Source organism: Myripristis murdjan, chromosome 16 (genome assembly GCF_902150065.1).
Source record: "Myripristis murdjan chromosome 16, fMyrMur1.1, whole genome shotgun sequence".
Classification (NCBI taxonomy): domain Eukaryota; kingdom Metazoa; phylum Chordata; class Actinopteri; order Holocentriformes; family Holocentridae; genus Myripristis; species Myripristis murdjan.
This window is the reverse complement of record NC_043995.1, coordinates 15,302,535-15,319,203: the sequence shown is the minus strand read 5'-3', so window position 1 is coordinate 15,319,203 and position 16,669 is coordinate 15,302,535. Positions and strand designations below refer to the sequence as shown.

The 16,669-nt window shown below is 40.8% G+C and overlaps 1 protein-coding gene across 2 annotated transcripts; it reads right to left on the bottom strand.

Annotated features, from left to right (window-relative positions):
• Positions 1-1,872: 1,872 nt before the first annotated feature.
• On the bottom strand, positions 1,873-12,964 carry tcea3 (transcription elongation factor A (SII), 3). Of its 2 annotated transcripts, none has more exons than XM_030073415.1 (13): positions 12,758-12,964; positions 11,898-11,960; positions 11,643-11,748; positions 11,418-11,523; positions 6,834-6,902; positions 6,687-6,749; positions 6,454-6,528; positions 5,168-5,328; positions 4,908-4,969; positions 3,993-4,142; positions 3,421-3,567; positions 2,302-2,373; positions 1,873-2,191 (listed from the first exon to the last, which is right to left on the bottom strand). In XM_030073415.1, the coding sequence occupies exons 1-13, from the start codon at positions 12,824-12,826 to the stop codon at positions 2,183-2,185; spliced, it is 1,152 nt and encodes a 383-aa protein (XP_029929275.1). In that variant the 5' UTR covers positions 12,827-12,964; the 3' UTR covers positions 1,873-2,182. The 2 variants fall into 2 exon arrangements, with proteins under 2 accessions (XP_029929275.1, XP_029929274.1); XM_030073414.1 differs by having other exon boundaries at positions 3,993-4,147; positions 4,913-4,969.
• Between the last annotated feature and the right edge of the window lie 3,705 nt (positions 12,965-16,669).

The following is a 16,669-nucleotide window of genomic DNA, read 5'->3' as shown; positions in this document are numbered from 1 at the left end:
TTTTTTTTTTTTTTTTTTTTTTTGGAGGATGGTTTTCCTCAGCACTCATTTTTCTTAAAAAAAAAAAAAAAAAAACTCTGTGTGATAAAATCCACTGTGAGGCGATATGTGCAAAAAAGACCAGTGTTATTTTTGCAATACGGTTTTAATTTTTGTTCACATTCATATTTGATTTACGTACAGTATTGCAATTTCAGATTAGAATTTCCCACTTATGTTTTCATTTTATTTTCCCAAAACGTTCAGTTACCATTTAAGATGTTTATTTCGCTGCTGTTTGTTTTAGCTGAAGAATTCAGTGTTCATGTCTTTACATCGTTCATGTCTTGGTAGTTTGTCTTCTGCAGGAAATGTCTTTGCATAGGTTAGGTACACATGAGTGTTTTCACTGGTAATATCACAGGGCAAGGTCATTAGTCACATACTCACTATAATGTTATAGTGAGACAGAATTCCACTGTATCAACATGAACTGAATACAATTTGGAATATTATCTTATTTCATTTAATTATAGAGAAAGCCATTACATTTTCAGATTCCTTTCAGCTTGTTGGGTCTGTTTTTAGATTAACTTAAGGTTTTTTTCCCCCATGTCCACCTTTAGTTTCAGCTCTGTTTCCTTTAATAATGACACATTGCATGTATTTTTCTTTACGATTGTAACATATGTTCCAGAAATGCTAGAGATGACGGATAATGATGAGACCAGGGTACACACTGATCCTCCATATAACAGCTTGCGAGAATAACACTGTCAGTATGTATGCCTTCCTTTACTGTAAGCTTTGTGATCTCTGCCTGCAAACCAAAACGGGGCTTTTAATGGTGGGAGTGATGCAGAAGAAAAAAATAAATGTGGTTCCTACTCACAGGAAACCAGATGGCTACTGCAAAGCCTGAGGCAAGCTCTGTAGTTTTTCTCTTTGTTTCTGTCGGCCTTTCTTACTTACATACAGACCAGATTTCTCATAATATCAGCAAAGTACACATATTATGCAATGTATATAAAACAAATGAGGAGTGGAGAGGTATAATTTTGAAGTTGCTGAAGGCACAAATGCATTTTTCATAACTGTATCACTCTCAGTATTCTGTAATAACAAATTCTGAGTAAACTGAAAGTGAGGATTGCTTCTCTTCCCTCTGGCTAACCCAAAGAAAGACTGAATTGTGGGCACTAATGCTGTCAGACTCTGATGAAAGAAATGATGCATTGTTGCCATCTACTGTATGCTTACAGCGCTACAATAGCCAAACTCCAACTCCCGCTGCACATTTTCCATCAAAAAACACAGTCTCGGGTGCAAACATGTTTATGTATTCATAATGGATAGAAGCTTATTCACAATCAATTGAACCTCAGCTGTCCAAAAATAAGTCTTGGAGACAGAATTGAACCTACGCATTTATTCATAATCATTAACATATCAAGTGCTTATTGAATCTTAGGCACTCTTGAAACAGAAGTGGGTTGCAAATTTAATGCAAATTTTGAGCATGTATTCAGTTTTCAGATTTAAATCGTGTTCGAATCTGGATCCTGACCGTGCTGACTGGAATAATCTTTAAAAAACTAGACAGTGGTGTGTTTGTTCAGTTTGTTGTTTAACTGTCAGATTGTGATAACTTAGAGAACTAGGTAATAATCCTCAGGCATTGTGCCCACACCCAGTGCACAAAACAGTCACGACCTCATGCATAATTCATAAAAATAAATAAATATGGGAAACTTAAGAGGGTGAGCAAACAATGGTGTATTTTGCAGCACGTAAGATGGTCCGGGTAGTGACTGAGACAAAAATGCTGATTGTCAAAATTGTTTATTAAATGTGACAGTTTACAAAGCCTTCATATTGTTAATTTATTTTATGCAGTTTGGGTGTAATTAAATATATACAAAGTGAACAGCTGCTGTTATATGACATAACATAATAAGTGGATTATGATAGCCTTTCCATCATGACAGCACCATGATCATCATTTAATCAAACAGACATCCATGCACAGTCTTCAGCTCCTGGTAATGCAAACCCTGAATAAATTTAGAATACAATCACATGCTTAAAATGTTATATTTTCAAGTATAAATTGTACAAACAATACTATGTAGTGAAATCACCAGCCGCAGTATCACATAACTTCCCAGGACTTCAGAAAAATAGTCGTCTGAGCAGGAAGGCATCAGCAGAACTGAAATTTAGAAGGAAAATATTTCAATAAGTGCAATGGATAGTAATAAAATTTAACACACGCTCTACGTCATCAAGATGCTCTATATAAAGAGTAGTGAGAGGACGCACCTTCCAGCGGTTCCCACACTCATTGCACAGGACAAACGTGGTCATGGGCTCATCAGCGCTGCGGGTCTGCACCTATAACACACAAACATAGCAGCCTTTACAAACTAACAAAAGGTGATGCTACAGAATGCAGAGCGGTGCTGTAAAAGGCTAAAACAAAACCAATTGACCCTAAACACTCGATTAAGCAGTAATTACACCTCTGTAAGATGAATCAGAGTTTTCATTAAGCTTGACTTCAACCTTGGAGATCAGAAAAAAACAGACCAACTTACACTCGTATGTTCCTTTCCAAAATGCTAGAAATGTTGCAGTCCTGCCTTCACTTTCCCAGTACAGTCAATAGCTGTGGCAATAGCTAATCTGACTTCAGACACTCTGATGAATATGAGCCTTTGACCAGGTCAATAGTTGGTCTCCAGCGATTCCGCTGAACATGACTTTTCTCCTTGACCTTCGATTTTTCTGTGTTTGGATTTCCCTCTGCTGAAGTATTTTTTCTCATTAAAAAGTCATAATCAAACCCACAGAGGCACTCACATCCTGACAAGCTCTTAGCACTGCGGTGACCAGCAGCCAACCGAAAGTACTTTCTCAAAGCAAAAAGGGATTGGAACGCTATCTTGTAATTTGTTGCCAAAACTGAATAGGGATTCTCAGATGGATTTTTACAGTTTGTTAATGCCATGAACATCAGTCTCCTGTAGGGAAGACTGACATGTGATAAACAAGGTGGGATTTTGAGAACCACTTTGCTGTTATTTTTACAGTAATGTGTCAAATCCCATAGCAATGGCCAAATTCACACGATGACCTCAATAAGGTGTAAAAATACAACAAGCTTTTTTTCTCTCTCTAATCATTATCTTTCATTGCTAAAACTCAAACAAATACTCTTAGTTGTAAGCTGTATAGAAACTTATAGAGTGAAATTTGAAAGTGAAAACTGACATGGACATTTACGTTTGCACATAAGTGTAGTAAGAATAGTAAAAATAGTAAGTATACTGAGAAAAGACACTTTCCAACAGCCATTGTGCATGTGTTTATGTGTCCTTGTGTATGTGCACGTGTGCGCACATACATGTATGTTATATTTGAATGTTGTTGTCTGTTTACCTGATTGTAGGTGCAGTTCTTCTTCTTGCACTTGCCGCACTGCAGCAGGTCGGTGGTGGTGCCACCGGTTTTGGCCATCTGATGTTCCCTGATGGCCTCCTGGGTCAGAACGTTCCTCAGCTGTTTCAGCTCATCACTGGCCATTTCCTACATGCAGGGAGAGATGTGAATGGAGGAGAGAAGGGAGCCCCCGGGCCAATGTGAAATGAACGAGGAGCAGAGGAACAAGAAGCCATTAGAGTTCTGTGTGAAAAAAGTATCATAAAAATGAATACACTGAATAAAAATGAGTCAAAATTAAGAGATTTTCTTGATTCCAATGGAATCACTGAATGCGGTTGACCTGAATTCACTGCATTGGGAAATAAATACTGCTGAAGAAGAACAAGCAATTTTAGAATTGATCAAAGGAATAGAGGGGGCAGAATGTGAATGCGGACAAGCCAGAAGACAGCAAATGTAAAAGGCAGATACAACAGCAAGAAGAGGAATTACATTTCACATCAGCGTTTGTGAGTGAGATGTGTAAAAGAGTTCATTCTGGGTGAAGATGCAATTGTAGCCCACTGTACCTCGGCAGTCATGGTGGCAATGCGGCTTAACTCAATCCCTCCTGCCAGGACGTTTCTGCGAAGCCCGGGGTTCTTGGGGTCCTTCAAGTTACTGATGCGGCTACGCACCCTGTTCTTATATTTCATATCAGTGGCCTTTATCTCCTGGTAAATATGTGCGACCACAGAGGAGTGGAGTTAAGGGAGCATGACTGATAATGTACATCCTACCTACAGCCCAACAAAAAAAAAATCGAAATTTGGGACTAAAAAACATTCCATTAATAATATATTGTTTGATATTTCTTGTTTGCAAAAAATCGTTAAATGTGATGATCAAATAGTTGCTATAAACTTAAATAGCCAGAGCTTCCGCTTGATAGTGTCTCTGGCAATGTTTACTTGTCACCACCAGGGGGCTCCGGTAGGTCAGTTCTGGAAAAAGTAAATTAATAATTGACATTCACATTTCTAGGCTTTACTCCCACCAGTGTGGGGCTGGCAAACACATTTTACAGCTGAACAATAAAATAATTAACTTATTACTTATTACACTACTCTGCCAACTCAATGCAATACAAAGTAATGTACACAGTGGAGTCTGCTGAGTAAGGTATTTAATACTGGTTTTAAATTCTCTATACTTATACTTTACTTATATGTATATATATATATATATTTTTTTTTTTTTTTTTTTTTTTTACTGCAAAGTGTAAATCTTTTCTTGCACACTGACAAACATATATGCTAATATCAATATATGTGTGTGGAGCAAATATTCAGTTGCACGCTAATCCAACTGCAGTGCTCAAATCAAATGAGATGTTTTCCATTAGTCACCTCAACCTGAATGAGCAGCTGATTGATGCCAGCAGGTCTACTGATACAGAACATAGTCAAACCAGCCATAGCAGTAAACTAGTGACTAAACTGAAGGATATGATGCTCAATCTCCGCTGCCATACTTTCACAGTTGGCTCCAAATTCTTTGTAGTCATCTATGAAGGACAGAGAGAAACAGTTCATGTTTATCTGCACACTTCAGTCGTATTTGTATTGGTGTGTTTCTTATGAAGAGCCTTGCTATTGCAGTTTGTCTATTGTATGAGCCAGTATTTCAGCACACTGAGACACTGGCTGCGACAGTGTATATTAGTGTCTGTGCCGCTCTGTTGATATAGTAATGTGTGACTCACTGTCTGTGCACAGAGCGGCAGCCAGCATCTCAATGCACTTGTCTCTGATGGAGTCTCCTGTGGCCAGGCGTGGGGACAACGGGCCTCCTGCAGAACTGAAGGTGGGTGACATGGGACTGGTCGGGGTGGTGGGGGTTTTAGGAGCATCAGTTTTCCCCTTCCTGCAGAAAAGGAAACATGAAAACATTCACATTGCAAAATAAACACCCATGCCTGTATAAAATACTGGGCTGCAATGTGGTGGGCTGTGCAGAATATTCTTCCCTACAAAAGAGATCCACAAAAGAATCTAATATTTTTTATTTGGTCTATTTTGTGCATAAAAGCAAAAAAACAATAAGCCATTCAAAGCTGTGCCTCATAGTGTTTCTGTTTGGAACAGCTAAAATATTTGGTAAGGGCCAACGTGTGTGTGGTTTGGCCTTGAGAAGGAGCGCTGCCTTGGCTTCAGTGTGTTGTAGAGACACGCTCATTGAGACTGGAGGAAAAACAAATCCAAGCCACTCTTCTTTTAGGAAGAAAAGTTAAAATGCTAATATCTCTACACTGGAATGTGATATAATGTCAAATATAGGCTTTTAAATGATTTATTTAAGAGAAGAGTGATTTGGGTTTGTTCTCATGGGTGCTAATTAACATGGAGAACTCTTCAAGAGTCCAATTCAGGACAGGCAGTCAGGATGAGACGCTTCACTCCTCTGTATATGGACTACATCAATATTGTAAGTTACCCAGGGAAAGCCAGCTGAGCACGGCTTCTCCTTCCCAACACAGTCCTGCTTTACATTTATCATATCACACATTCACACCTGGAGACTGCCACTATAACCAAAGTTGGCTACTGTTGTACTGTAGAGCTCCAGTGGAGCAGTAGAGAGTGAAATTACTTGCTGCAAATAAAACCTGCATCTCTTAGAGCCAGAATCGCAGCAGCGGCAGGAAAGCAAAACTTGTAAACAAGCTTGGTGGCCGGACCAAACGATATCACCATTCCTGCAACTACCATACCTACTCAGTGTTTTACACAGTGGGGTAAAGGCACCCAGTGTGACTAGTACAGTACAGTACAATAGAGTCCAGGACACCAAGTGATCTCCATATTGTTTACATAACATACTCGGAGCATGAGGGCGACACATTACACACACTGGTGTAAATGATGCAACAAATCCCCCTTAACAAAAATTTAAGACACCCCAGTTAGACTGAATTTAAAAGCCTAATGAGAAGAATGCATGATGAATCTAAAGTAACTTACAATTTGGATAGTCTTGATGTTAAAATACCTGTCTGTGCTGTCAGTCGAAGGCTTCCTCTGCACAGGAGCAGCGTTAGAGGACTTGGAGCCGTGAGACTCTCTCCTGGAATACAAAGTCAATGCCATCATCTTCAGGATTTTCACAGAAGCAGAATCATATTCACTAAGTCAGGACTGCAAAGGTGAATCTGTTTCTAAAGCCTGCTTTTCACACAATCAGTAGTTTGGTGAGAAAAATAAATCAACACTTATTGGATTTACCTTTCACCTGTAAGCTTCTTTGGTGAGGGTGAGCTGCTCCTCTTGGACTCAGTGGACTCCCGCCTGAGGAATTTGACTCTGTGTTAGTGTATTACATAATTTTGTGTTTTCTTAACAACATCTAGAGAATGAAAGCAGTGGTCCTACCTGTCAGATTTGGAGTCAGTTGAGTGTCGTTTCACAACATTGCTCGGCTTGGAGTCAGAGGAGTCCTTCCTACAATAAAAAAGAAACCCTAATTGTGATATTTTGACACCACTTTTTCCTTCCTAAGCGAACATGTAAGATATGACATTCCACACTTGTAGTTTAAACGTTAGCGAGAGTAAAATAAACTGCATTATTCAGTGATGCCTGTTTTTATCGTCGAGTTACAGCTGGTGAAAAAACTTTGAGCGCTTCATCCTTCTGCTCCAGCACACCTGGTTTTGTCTTTCTTGACATCCAAACTGGGCTTTTTGTGAGGTGGTGGCTTAGAGTCAGACGAATCTTTCCTGAAACAGGAAACGTTTGCATGAGACTGAAAAAAATCCAGCCATCGCCTACATAACAAAGTATAAGCAGAGAGCTCATTGACAACGAGGCTTTCGTCCAACCACTCGGCCTCCATGCATCACACCTACAGCTCAGCAGGCATTTTCACACTCAACCAGCCAACCTTTCTTTCTTGGCATCCACTGAGTGTTTTTTAGGGACTTTGCTATCCACGGAGTCTTTCCTGCAAAAGGAAAACAGTTTTGGTACCACCAGCAAAACAAACTAAGAGTAAATGTTCTTTTTTTAAACTTTTAAATCAAACAACTATGGTGAAGGATCATGATAACCGGGCTGTGGTAGAATAACAGTATGATTCTCAGTATCTCGTAAATACTAGTAATTTAATTCTTCCCTGAAGTGAGTTATATTGTTATCTTGACAGTAGTAAAAAGCTGAAAGTGTATCCTTTATTGGCAAAATCCATAGTATTAAAAAGTAAAAGCACTGAATCAACATCATGAAATTCAAGACTGCTATGGCTATTAAACATTTCATTGTTTAAAAGGTTTTTTCCATTCCAAACCTCAATGTGTGGTCTTTCCTTTTCCTTTTAAGTTTCACATAAGAAAATTATGTTAAAAAAATAATACAAAAAAAAAACAAACAGATATCATATCTGTCAGCGCAATGAAATAATCCTCAACGAAAGTATTGTGTATTTATTTTTAAAAAGCTCTTTATATGTGCCAAACCAAAAAGTCAGTGTAACTTGGAGCGACATGGCTTTTAGTTCACAGTTCCTCCAGAGAGCAAGTTAGCAGTCACTATCAATGTTATTTTCCAAGGACAAATGAGAGACGGAGTAATTCCCAGATCCCACACCTGTCTTTCTTCACACTGTCTGACGTCCTCTTCAGAGAAGCAGGTTTAGAGTCTGATGACTCCTTTCTGGCATGGCAACAACACAAGAATGTATGATTTAGAAAAGACAGTGAGTATACTCCTGCACCAAACCACAGATTCTCTCTCAAAATGGCCTTTCTAGACACTTCCAGTGATCACATAACATGCAGCCTGTGCACTGACAAACATCTGAGCCAGACCTCTCCTTCTTCCCGTCCACTGAGGGACGCTTCTGAGCAGGAGGGGGATGAAGGTGAAGAGGAAGTGGAGGGAGAGGAGCATTGGGATCTGGAGGGTCTTTTCTAAATGAAAAAAGCAAAACAACTTGTCTTGTAGTGTAGCACAGAGGCCTGATGGTAATAAGTAACAGCACTAAATCAATGCACAATTTCGCAAGGTGGCATGCAGGTCCTGACCTTGGTGGAGGGGGATGAAGGTGAAGAGGAAGGGGAGCAATTGGAGCATTTGGGTCCGGTTGAGCTTTCCTGAGTAGAATATCAACATCCTTTAAAAAAAAATCCTCTAAACGCTCACAACGCTCAACATAGTCAACTCACTCGGTCATTACACACAAACTTCCATGCATGTGAACAGGGCATGCCTGACCTCTCTTTCTTTACTTCCAGTGAAGGGCGTCTAGCCGGAGGAGAGCTGGGCCGAGGAGCGTGCGGACGAGGAGGACGAGAGTCTTTGCTGTCCTTCCTGAACAAAATGTCACAACACGACAGATCAGAGCTGTGCGTGTCAGAGACTCCAGGTTCCCAATCACGCAGCATGCCGCTCGAGCTGATACAACTTAAGACAAAGCAAATCTTTTCAATAAGAACACACCTGGCTGCCCCATCACATCATGCACCATGCACAGACAGCCGGCTTCCGGTTAGGCCACGTATCCAGTTACAATACTGTTGGAACAAGTCAGTCAAAATATCAGTGAACACGAGGAATTCAGAAAACTGTTACGTGAGCTCATGCAATGTGCGATCAACAGGAACAATTCGCACACAAGCATCCTGACCTGTCTTTTTTCACATCTGCAGAGGGACGCCTGACCGGGAGAGGAGGCCGAACAGGTCGAGGAGGGGACGGGAACCGGGTGGGATAGAGGATGCTGCTGTCCAACACTCCTCTCCTGAAAAGAAGCATTCAACAGCCCTGAAGCCTGGCTCCGCTGGGCTTTACTGACTGCAAATAATGGATCATCGTTTGAGCCATCACCCTCTCACCTTTCAAACATTGGTTTGTGAGCATCGACATGCTTCTCTGTCTGGGATTCATGTGGCAGTCTCTCTCGCTGGGGTGTGTACATCGGCCTCTCATTTCTGAATTCCTCTGTGTGTCTGTCCTTTCTCAAGTCATCTGTGTGCGTGTGCTTTTTGGGGTCTTTGGGATGCTTCTCCTTCTTGAGCTCTTCCACATGTCTCATCTTCTTGGGTTCCTCTAACGGTCTTTCTTTTCTCGGTTCTTGCTTGTGTTTGTCACTTTGCAGATCTTGTGTCTGCTTTTCTTTGTTGTGATCTATTTGAGGTCTCTCCTGTTTGGGCTCCTCCGTGACTCTTTGTTTGTGGTTTTCTTCTAAATGCCGCTCTTTTCTGATTTCTTGCGGATGTTTCTCATTTTGAGGTACCTCTAGGTGTATGTCATTTCTGGAGTCACCTACATGACTCTTCTTGTTTTTGTGCTCCTCGTTCTGTTTTTCTTTTCTGTTTTTATCAGAGGGCTTCTTTTCGGGATCTGAGTCATGTTTCACTTTGACATCCAGTCTCCTGTGACTAACAGAACAAAAACATGTCTCGTTTTTGTCTCCATGCAAGACTTGGAAAACATTTACCAGATTCACTTACAACAAAGTTTCTCTGCGTGTTGCACCATCCAGGAAACCTGACGTTTTGGCAGTGCAACATTAATTACTCCAGAGAGAGATGTAAAGAGAGCGAGAGTGGTTGTGTGTGTGCACGTGTGTACATGTGTATGAAGAACAGTTGTGGCGAAACACTCCTTGGTTTCAAAAATAGAGAAATCCTATCCTCAATAACGGAGCTGTCAACTACAGAGCACCAAGTTCACCAAGTTTCCCAAGACCTGAAGGTAAGTTTGAGATGTCTTGTTTTGACTGCAATGTAAACAGGTGTAAACACAGTATAGTGCACCTTGTTTTGTTAAGTGTAATTGTTATAGCAGATTCATACATTCACCAGACCGAGACTGGTCATAAAATAAAGTCTTGTTGGAAATTTTAAACTAATAGTCTAGGTCTATTTTCATTGTCTTTGTATTCTCTTTGTAAAGCTCTGTCCGTGGTGCTGAGGTTTGCTGTTCCTGTCTTGACACAAAAGTTTAAGACCAAGGCCTGCTCAGACATTCAATCCTTTTTTTTTTTCTTTTTAAAAAAAGCTATGCATTTTGAAAATTATGTAATTCGAATGTGGCATGAGGCAAAGATTATTTATGGCTGACTACTTTTCCTCCCGGTGGATCTGCAGTCTGCAAGGGGATATCTCCAACCCTGCACATCAAAATTACATGGGTCACACTGGATAAACTCTCGGTGGGTAGAAAAATTCTCCCTTGGGTCTTGGAAGATGATCAGAATCCTTTATTTGTGAACTGATGCTGCAGTGCTGGTTAGATGAAAAAGACCACAGTTTTGATTGGTAATAAACAGTGATGTGGTTTTGACTACCCTCAAGTGGGCAAAAGTATTAAGGGAGAAAACAGAGCCCTGCAATGCATGGCTCTGTTTGTATAATTACCATGGGGACAAAACAAATAGAACACAACACAAGAAAACAGTTGTACATTTAGTGTAAACCATCTGAGCACACTGCTGATAAAAACCTACATGTGGTGATTTGTCCCAGCAGTTGCTGTTTTATTGCCTGCGCTATGCTTACACATTGCGATCAACTTAAGAGATCTGAAACTTTTTCTGTGGGACTTGGCAAGCTTGGTGAACAATTTTTAGAGTTCTTTTTGAGTTCTGTTGTTCAGCTTGGGGCCAGGCTGCTCTTCAAACAGTTATATGTGCTATCAGAGTAGTGATGTGCTAAAATGCTATAACAGCATGAGGATATACAAAACTATATACATATACATAATATACAATGTAAAACATATAATACACAGCAATAAAAATATGAATAAAAATACAAAATAAACTCTAAGATGTGACCTATGTCATGTGCCAAGTCATGTGACCATGACTGTACACTTGAACACACACCAAGACATCGCAGGTGTTGGTCTGACTTCAGGTGGGTGCTGCATGAGCCAGGATAATATGACTGTATAATGTGTGAGCCTCTTATCTGCACCTGTACAAATGCGTGCAGCAAACAGCTTCGCACTAACCTGCTGTGTCTCTCAGAGGGCGAGTGGACTGGGGATCCTGCTGTTTTGCTGGAGTCAAAGCCGTTCTTCATTTCCGGTGGTTTCTCGTTCTGAGAGTGGCCTGAGTCTGTGGAGGGAAGACCTGTCGTATCAGCATATCACTCAGTTCAGTATGTTATACTGCGCCAACACAAGCAGCTACTGACTTGCACAGTGAAGCGTTTTTCTGCCCACAAAGTCATATACCAAGAAGTCTTTTCCAGTCTTTAATTAGGACCTTCGCCAACGCAATGACCTCCTCATCCGTGCAATGCTTCCTGATGCCATTCACCGACATGCCAATCCTCGTTTCCTAAAAAAAAAAATTATAAATGTGCATTACATGAGTTTAGGTCACTAGCAACCATTTAATTCATTCATTTATTGGTGCCTATATATAGCAATACATTTTAAAATCATGTTTAATGAATAATGAATGTGTAATTTCAAAGGGCATCCTACCTGAAGAAGTTTGAGTGTCATGTTAAAATTCTTCAGTTCCTTCAGCAAGTCCATGGCACCGTCCTGCACACAGAAAAGCCACAGCCAATGTCAAATAAAGATTTAAAACTATCTGGAATCTATCAACAACACTGAGCATTTAGAAATGTGTAATAACAGTGTAAAACCTAACCAAAAGCCTGAATTTGGACGCTGGGATGAAGCACCTGCAGCACAGAATTTACTCACCTTTAAAAAACGACATCATCATGACTTAAATTCATATTATACATCTTAATATGTTGATTAAGAGTGAAGTTACATGTGTTGGGATGAAAATTAGCTGATTTTGTTTATAGTGGTGACTATAGGTCATAGTTTGGCGACCTTTATTTCACCAGTGTTTATGACTCTCTTGAACACTGCAACAACAGTCTGCCTCTCAGGACACTGACTGCACTGGCTCGACCTTGTCCGGGCCGCGCTCTTTAATTTCCGCTGCGTACATGGAGTAACTGGTCCAAGTCCATGACAGCTAGATTAGAAAAAACTTGGCAAGATAATTCTGCAAAACTTGACCCATGTTAAATACTCTGTAGTGCTGCTCGGGGGCCCAACATGTCCTGCAGGCGAAATCTGTGCAATCCGGCGCCAAACACCTGTTCAACATTTGTTACAGCACGCTCAACTCCTCGTGCTGTAACTGTGCAGACTTTCTCCATGGGTTTAAAGTTAACAAAATCAAACTTTCTATTGCAAAAAAAAAACCTACAAAATGAACAAAAACTGCCTGCCTGTTTGTGAAGAAGCATTCCCAGGCCTGCTACACAACACGAGGTTGCAGACAAACATGCCACCTGTGGGTGTCAAAATAGTCTCACCATGTTATTTCTAGACACCATCTTGTCCAGTTTTTTTGCGATCCGTTTAAGATCTTCCTCTCGCGTCATCGCGGCATTAACTAGACTGAGTACGAATCAGTAATATTAATTAAGTATCACATAAAAAAAATAACAACAAGTGAAAGAAGTTTTGATCCAATGCAAATAGGGTTTTACGCACGGCGCAACCCATTCAGCCAAGAGGCGTGTCCTGTGGCTGCGCCCAGCTGACCACCACGGCACATGACAGCAACTAAATATAGAGGTAGTGAACACACAGGGAGAATACATATCGCGTTTAGAAGGTAGTGCTGTTATAGGTGTTATAAGTGTTTGTCATGCTGTGGTTTCCATTCCGGCGCGCTTAAACTTAACAACTTTGGACTTTTTCCACGTCACATTTCTCTCAGAATAAAATACTTTCATTTGTGTGTATTTTATGAGAGGCCGATTGGGCACTCATAACTAGGTCAGTGTCTAATGATTAATCTTTCTAAACTGAAGGCATGGCGCAGCGCACACTCAAGTGATTTGCACAGCAGCAGCACAAACACTGTGCCAAAGAGCAGCCTGACACCGGATCACAATTAATATGAGCTACCCGTTTGTAAGTTGACCCCCCTGCACCTCCTCCAACCCCACAAAAAAACATTAAAACCCCTCTTTCTATTCAGGCTGCAGGTACGACAACTAAAGCAGATCTGACTTTTGCTTTTGGTTACAAGAAATCTATGATCTGTGTTGACGACTCTTTACCACCAGGGGGTGCTGCTAGTTAAGCTTTGACCCACGGATAAGCGCGCTTAGGCCAGAGCTTTTTTTTTTTTTTTTTTTTCCATTTACACCCCCACAACGATCAAACAAAAAAAGGAAATGATGAGGAAAGAAAACACTTTTGAGATTCCCACCTATTTACAACCTTTTCCCTATCCATGTGATCTTCCGAGGCTTCCTCTGGCAGGGCATGCTGTATTTCTGGGATAAACTACACACAAATGTTCCACTTGCTTTGCTTCTTTCATCCTTTAAACTCTTGTAATCCTTACCAAGTTTACATTTTAGGAATCTCTTTTTTTAGAATATGCTCAGTAAACCTGTTACATATCAAAATATTTAGTTCTTATGTTAGAGGAATATTTTCTACATATGCTAAATGTTTAAGGCACACTGGAAAGTTAAAATATTAAGTTTGACAAGACTGGGCTGTTTGACTAAGAAGTGTGCAGAAATGTATTGCTTGAAGTGAGAGTGATGTCCACAGTGCATACAATGAGTTTGTTAAGTTAAAGTTAAAAGTGAAAGAAAAGTTGAGAGAACGAAATTTGCCTACTCTGGATTTTTTTTTTTCCTCTGGGATACTGCGTAATGCAAAGTCTTCTGTATCCTTGTAAAGTTTGTTTATGTCCATCTTTTGACAACTTCTTGGAAGCAATCATTTAAAGACTGTTTTTATAGGAAATTTCTCCCAGAGCCGATGAGCATGAAGGTCTACTCCCTCAGACCACTGGGAACCGAGCCCATTACACTTCAAATCCTAGAAACATCCATGCTGCTGAATGTCGAGGCAGTTATGGGATGTGAAACTGTGTGGGATGTAAGTCAGACAGAGGCCTCGATAGAATATCCCTGGGAAGAAGCTTTGAAGCGTGCAGACTCACTGGCAGAAAGGTTAGGCTGCTCTGCTCTCCAAAGCTTGAAACTTTCAGGCACATTGCAGTTGTGGACATAACCAATCAGTGAGGATTCTCCATCAGGTGAGAGAGCATTGTCTTCACTGCGACGTCACTGATTGGCTGAGAGCTTCAACCGTTGGAGGGCACTGGAGCAAAACTTTTCTGCCATATGTGATTTATTGTGTGTGTATACACTCTTTAATTGGCTTGGAGTTCTCAGACTATAAAAATGTACCTGGTCAGATGACATTATGCTTGTTGGACACAGGTTGTCAAGGGTAGATAACTGTCCATGACAAACTAGCACTGGTTGTAAAGTTAAAGGTGCACTTTGTCAAATTTCGTATGACTGATTTACGTAAGGACCCTTTCGACTCAAGCGACAGGCTGGTCTCACAGAAATGCACGAAATAAACACGACTGTTTTAACGTGGTGGTGTCACGAAATGGGGAAAAATTCCATGTGGGCACCATGCAAACAATGCCAATCCAAAGTTAATCAAGATCCTCAGTTGTTTTGGACACACAAATTACTGGTAAAGAGAGAGAAAAAAGCTGAGTTTGACTCAACTTCAAGCCGAGACCACATTGTTTGTCTCTTGTCGATGTTAGCTTAATAAGAATAGCTTATTAATATCAACCATGACCTGTCCCTAACCTTAACCAAGTAGTTTTTGTGCCTAAACGTATGGAAACTCTTGTGTACATTAGCTTGTTAATGGTAGTTTGCTAACACTATTAGCTTGCTAAGGTAATTTTCCTTAATTGACCTTGCAGTGGCATTGAGTCCGTGGTGTTGGCATGCAATTTTAACCTGTTTTGTGACACCACCACATAATGCGTTGTTTAGAAAGTCATGTTCATGTCACTTATTTCTGTGAGATCAGGTTGGACAAAAATGTGGAAAAAGCACTTAAGATGATGATTCAAGATGGTTCTCATCATCGTCCAGCTCACGGTGGTGCATCAAGCTGCAGGCCCAGAGTACCACTGCAGTTTTAGATCTGCAGTTTTCCACGGAGTTGAAAGTTGCAAGCCCAGATCCTCACCCTAACCCTCAACTGAGCAAACCCATGTCTGAACCATCTCTGACCAGATTAACGGCACTGGTCTAAAACTGTGGATGTGGTGGTTTCTGTGCCTGGAGCTTGATGAGAGTGGATTCGCTGTTAAATTACATGCTTATTCTACGATTTGTATTTTTATACAATCATGGTAATAAATTTCAAGTCATCTGGGTCCCAGTGCGTTCCATAAATCTATATGCACAAACTGAAGCAGGAAGTAAAGGTAACTGTGTTAACCATGGCAGGTGAAAGTACCGGCTAACTCCTTTGCTTTAGCAGAGTATTATCTCTTTACATTGGTCTTACACAAGCGGCTGAGCATTGCCTCTTCCTGTCTCTCCCTGCAGACAGTCATTTGTCTGGTAGGCAAAGAAATGGCTAGCCAGCCTGAGAAGTGGGCCAGTTCACCGTGAGGTAAGAGAGGAAGCAGGTTAAGAGGAACAATCGCAATGCTCAAGCTTAACCTGTAACATCCTTTAACACCGAGTGCTAAACCCTTTGACCCGGGACTACGATGCAGCAGGAGAAAAGGAAAGGCGGAAGATGAAAAACAGGACCTGCTGCCCTTTTGCAACCTTTGCCCCCTTTCCCAGAGACTCAGACTAAGTAAATGTCTGATCTCTTGTCATTCTTAAGAACAAACTGTACGTGCACCTTATTCCACCTGCCTTGTGCTTTAACCTTGATCTGCAGGCACAGTAACATATCAGGGACACTTTTTTTTTGTGAAGTCAGAGGTCAGTCCAGCTAAACACCACAATCTTTTATTGGCTTCTCTCATTAAATGAAAGCCAATCATAAAGGTAGAAATGCGGATAAAGAAACACAGACAGCTTAGAGAAGGATTCTTATGTTTTGGGACAGATAAAGTGTGGATTGTGTAAAAAAGGGGCTTGCAGCTCAATATCAAGAAGCTGTCTCTTATATATATGCATACATAGTGAATGTTTTTCCTTCTCTCTTGGTACCCCCTGGCTCTCAGGTTCCCACACTTACATAACCGCATGTGTGTGCATTCCCATACGTTGCCGTGAAATGCACTGAGCCTATGGTGCTGGGTTTGCAAGTCTATCATTAGCCTCTCGGGTTCTGACCACATCAAGTCCTATCTTGCCTTTGCTTGTGACAGCAGAAGAAAGTTAAAACCAACTGCATTTGCGTAGCTGCCAAAG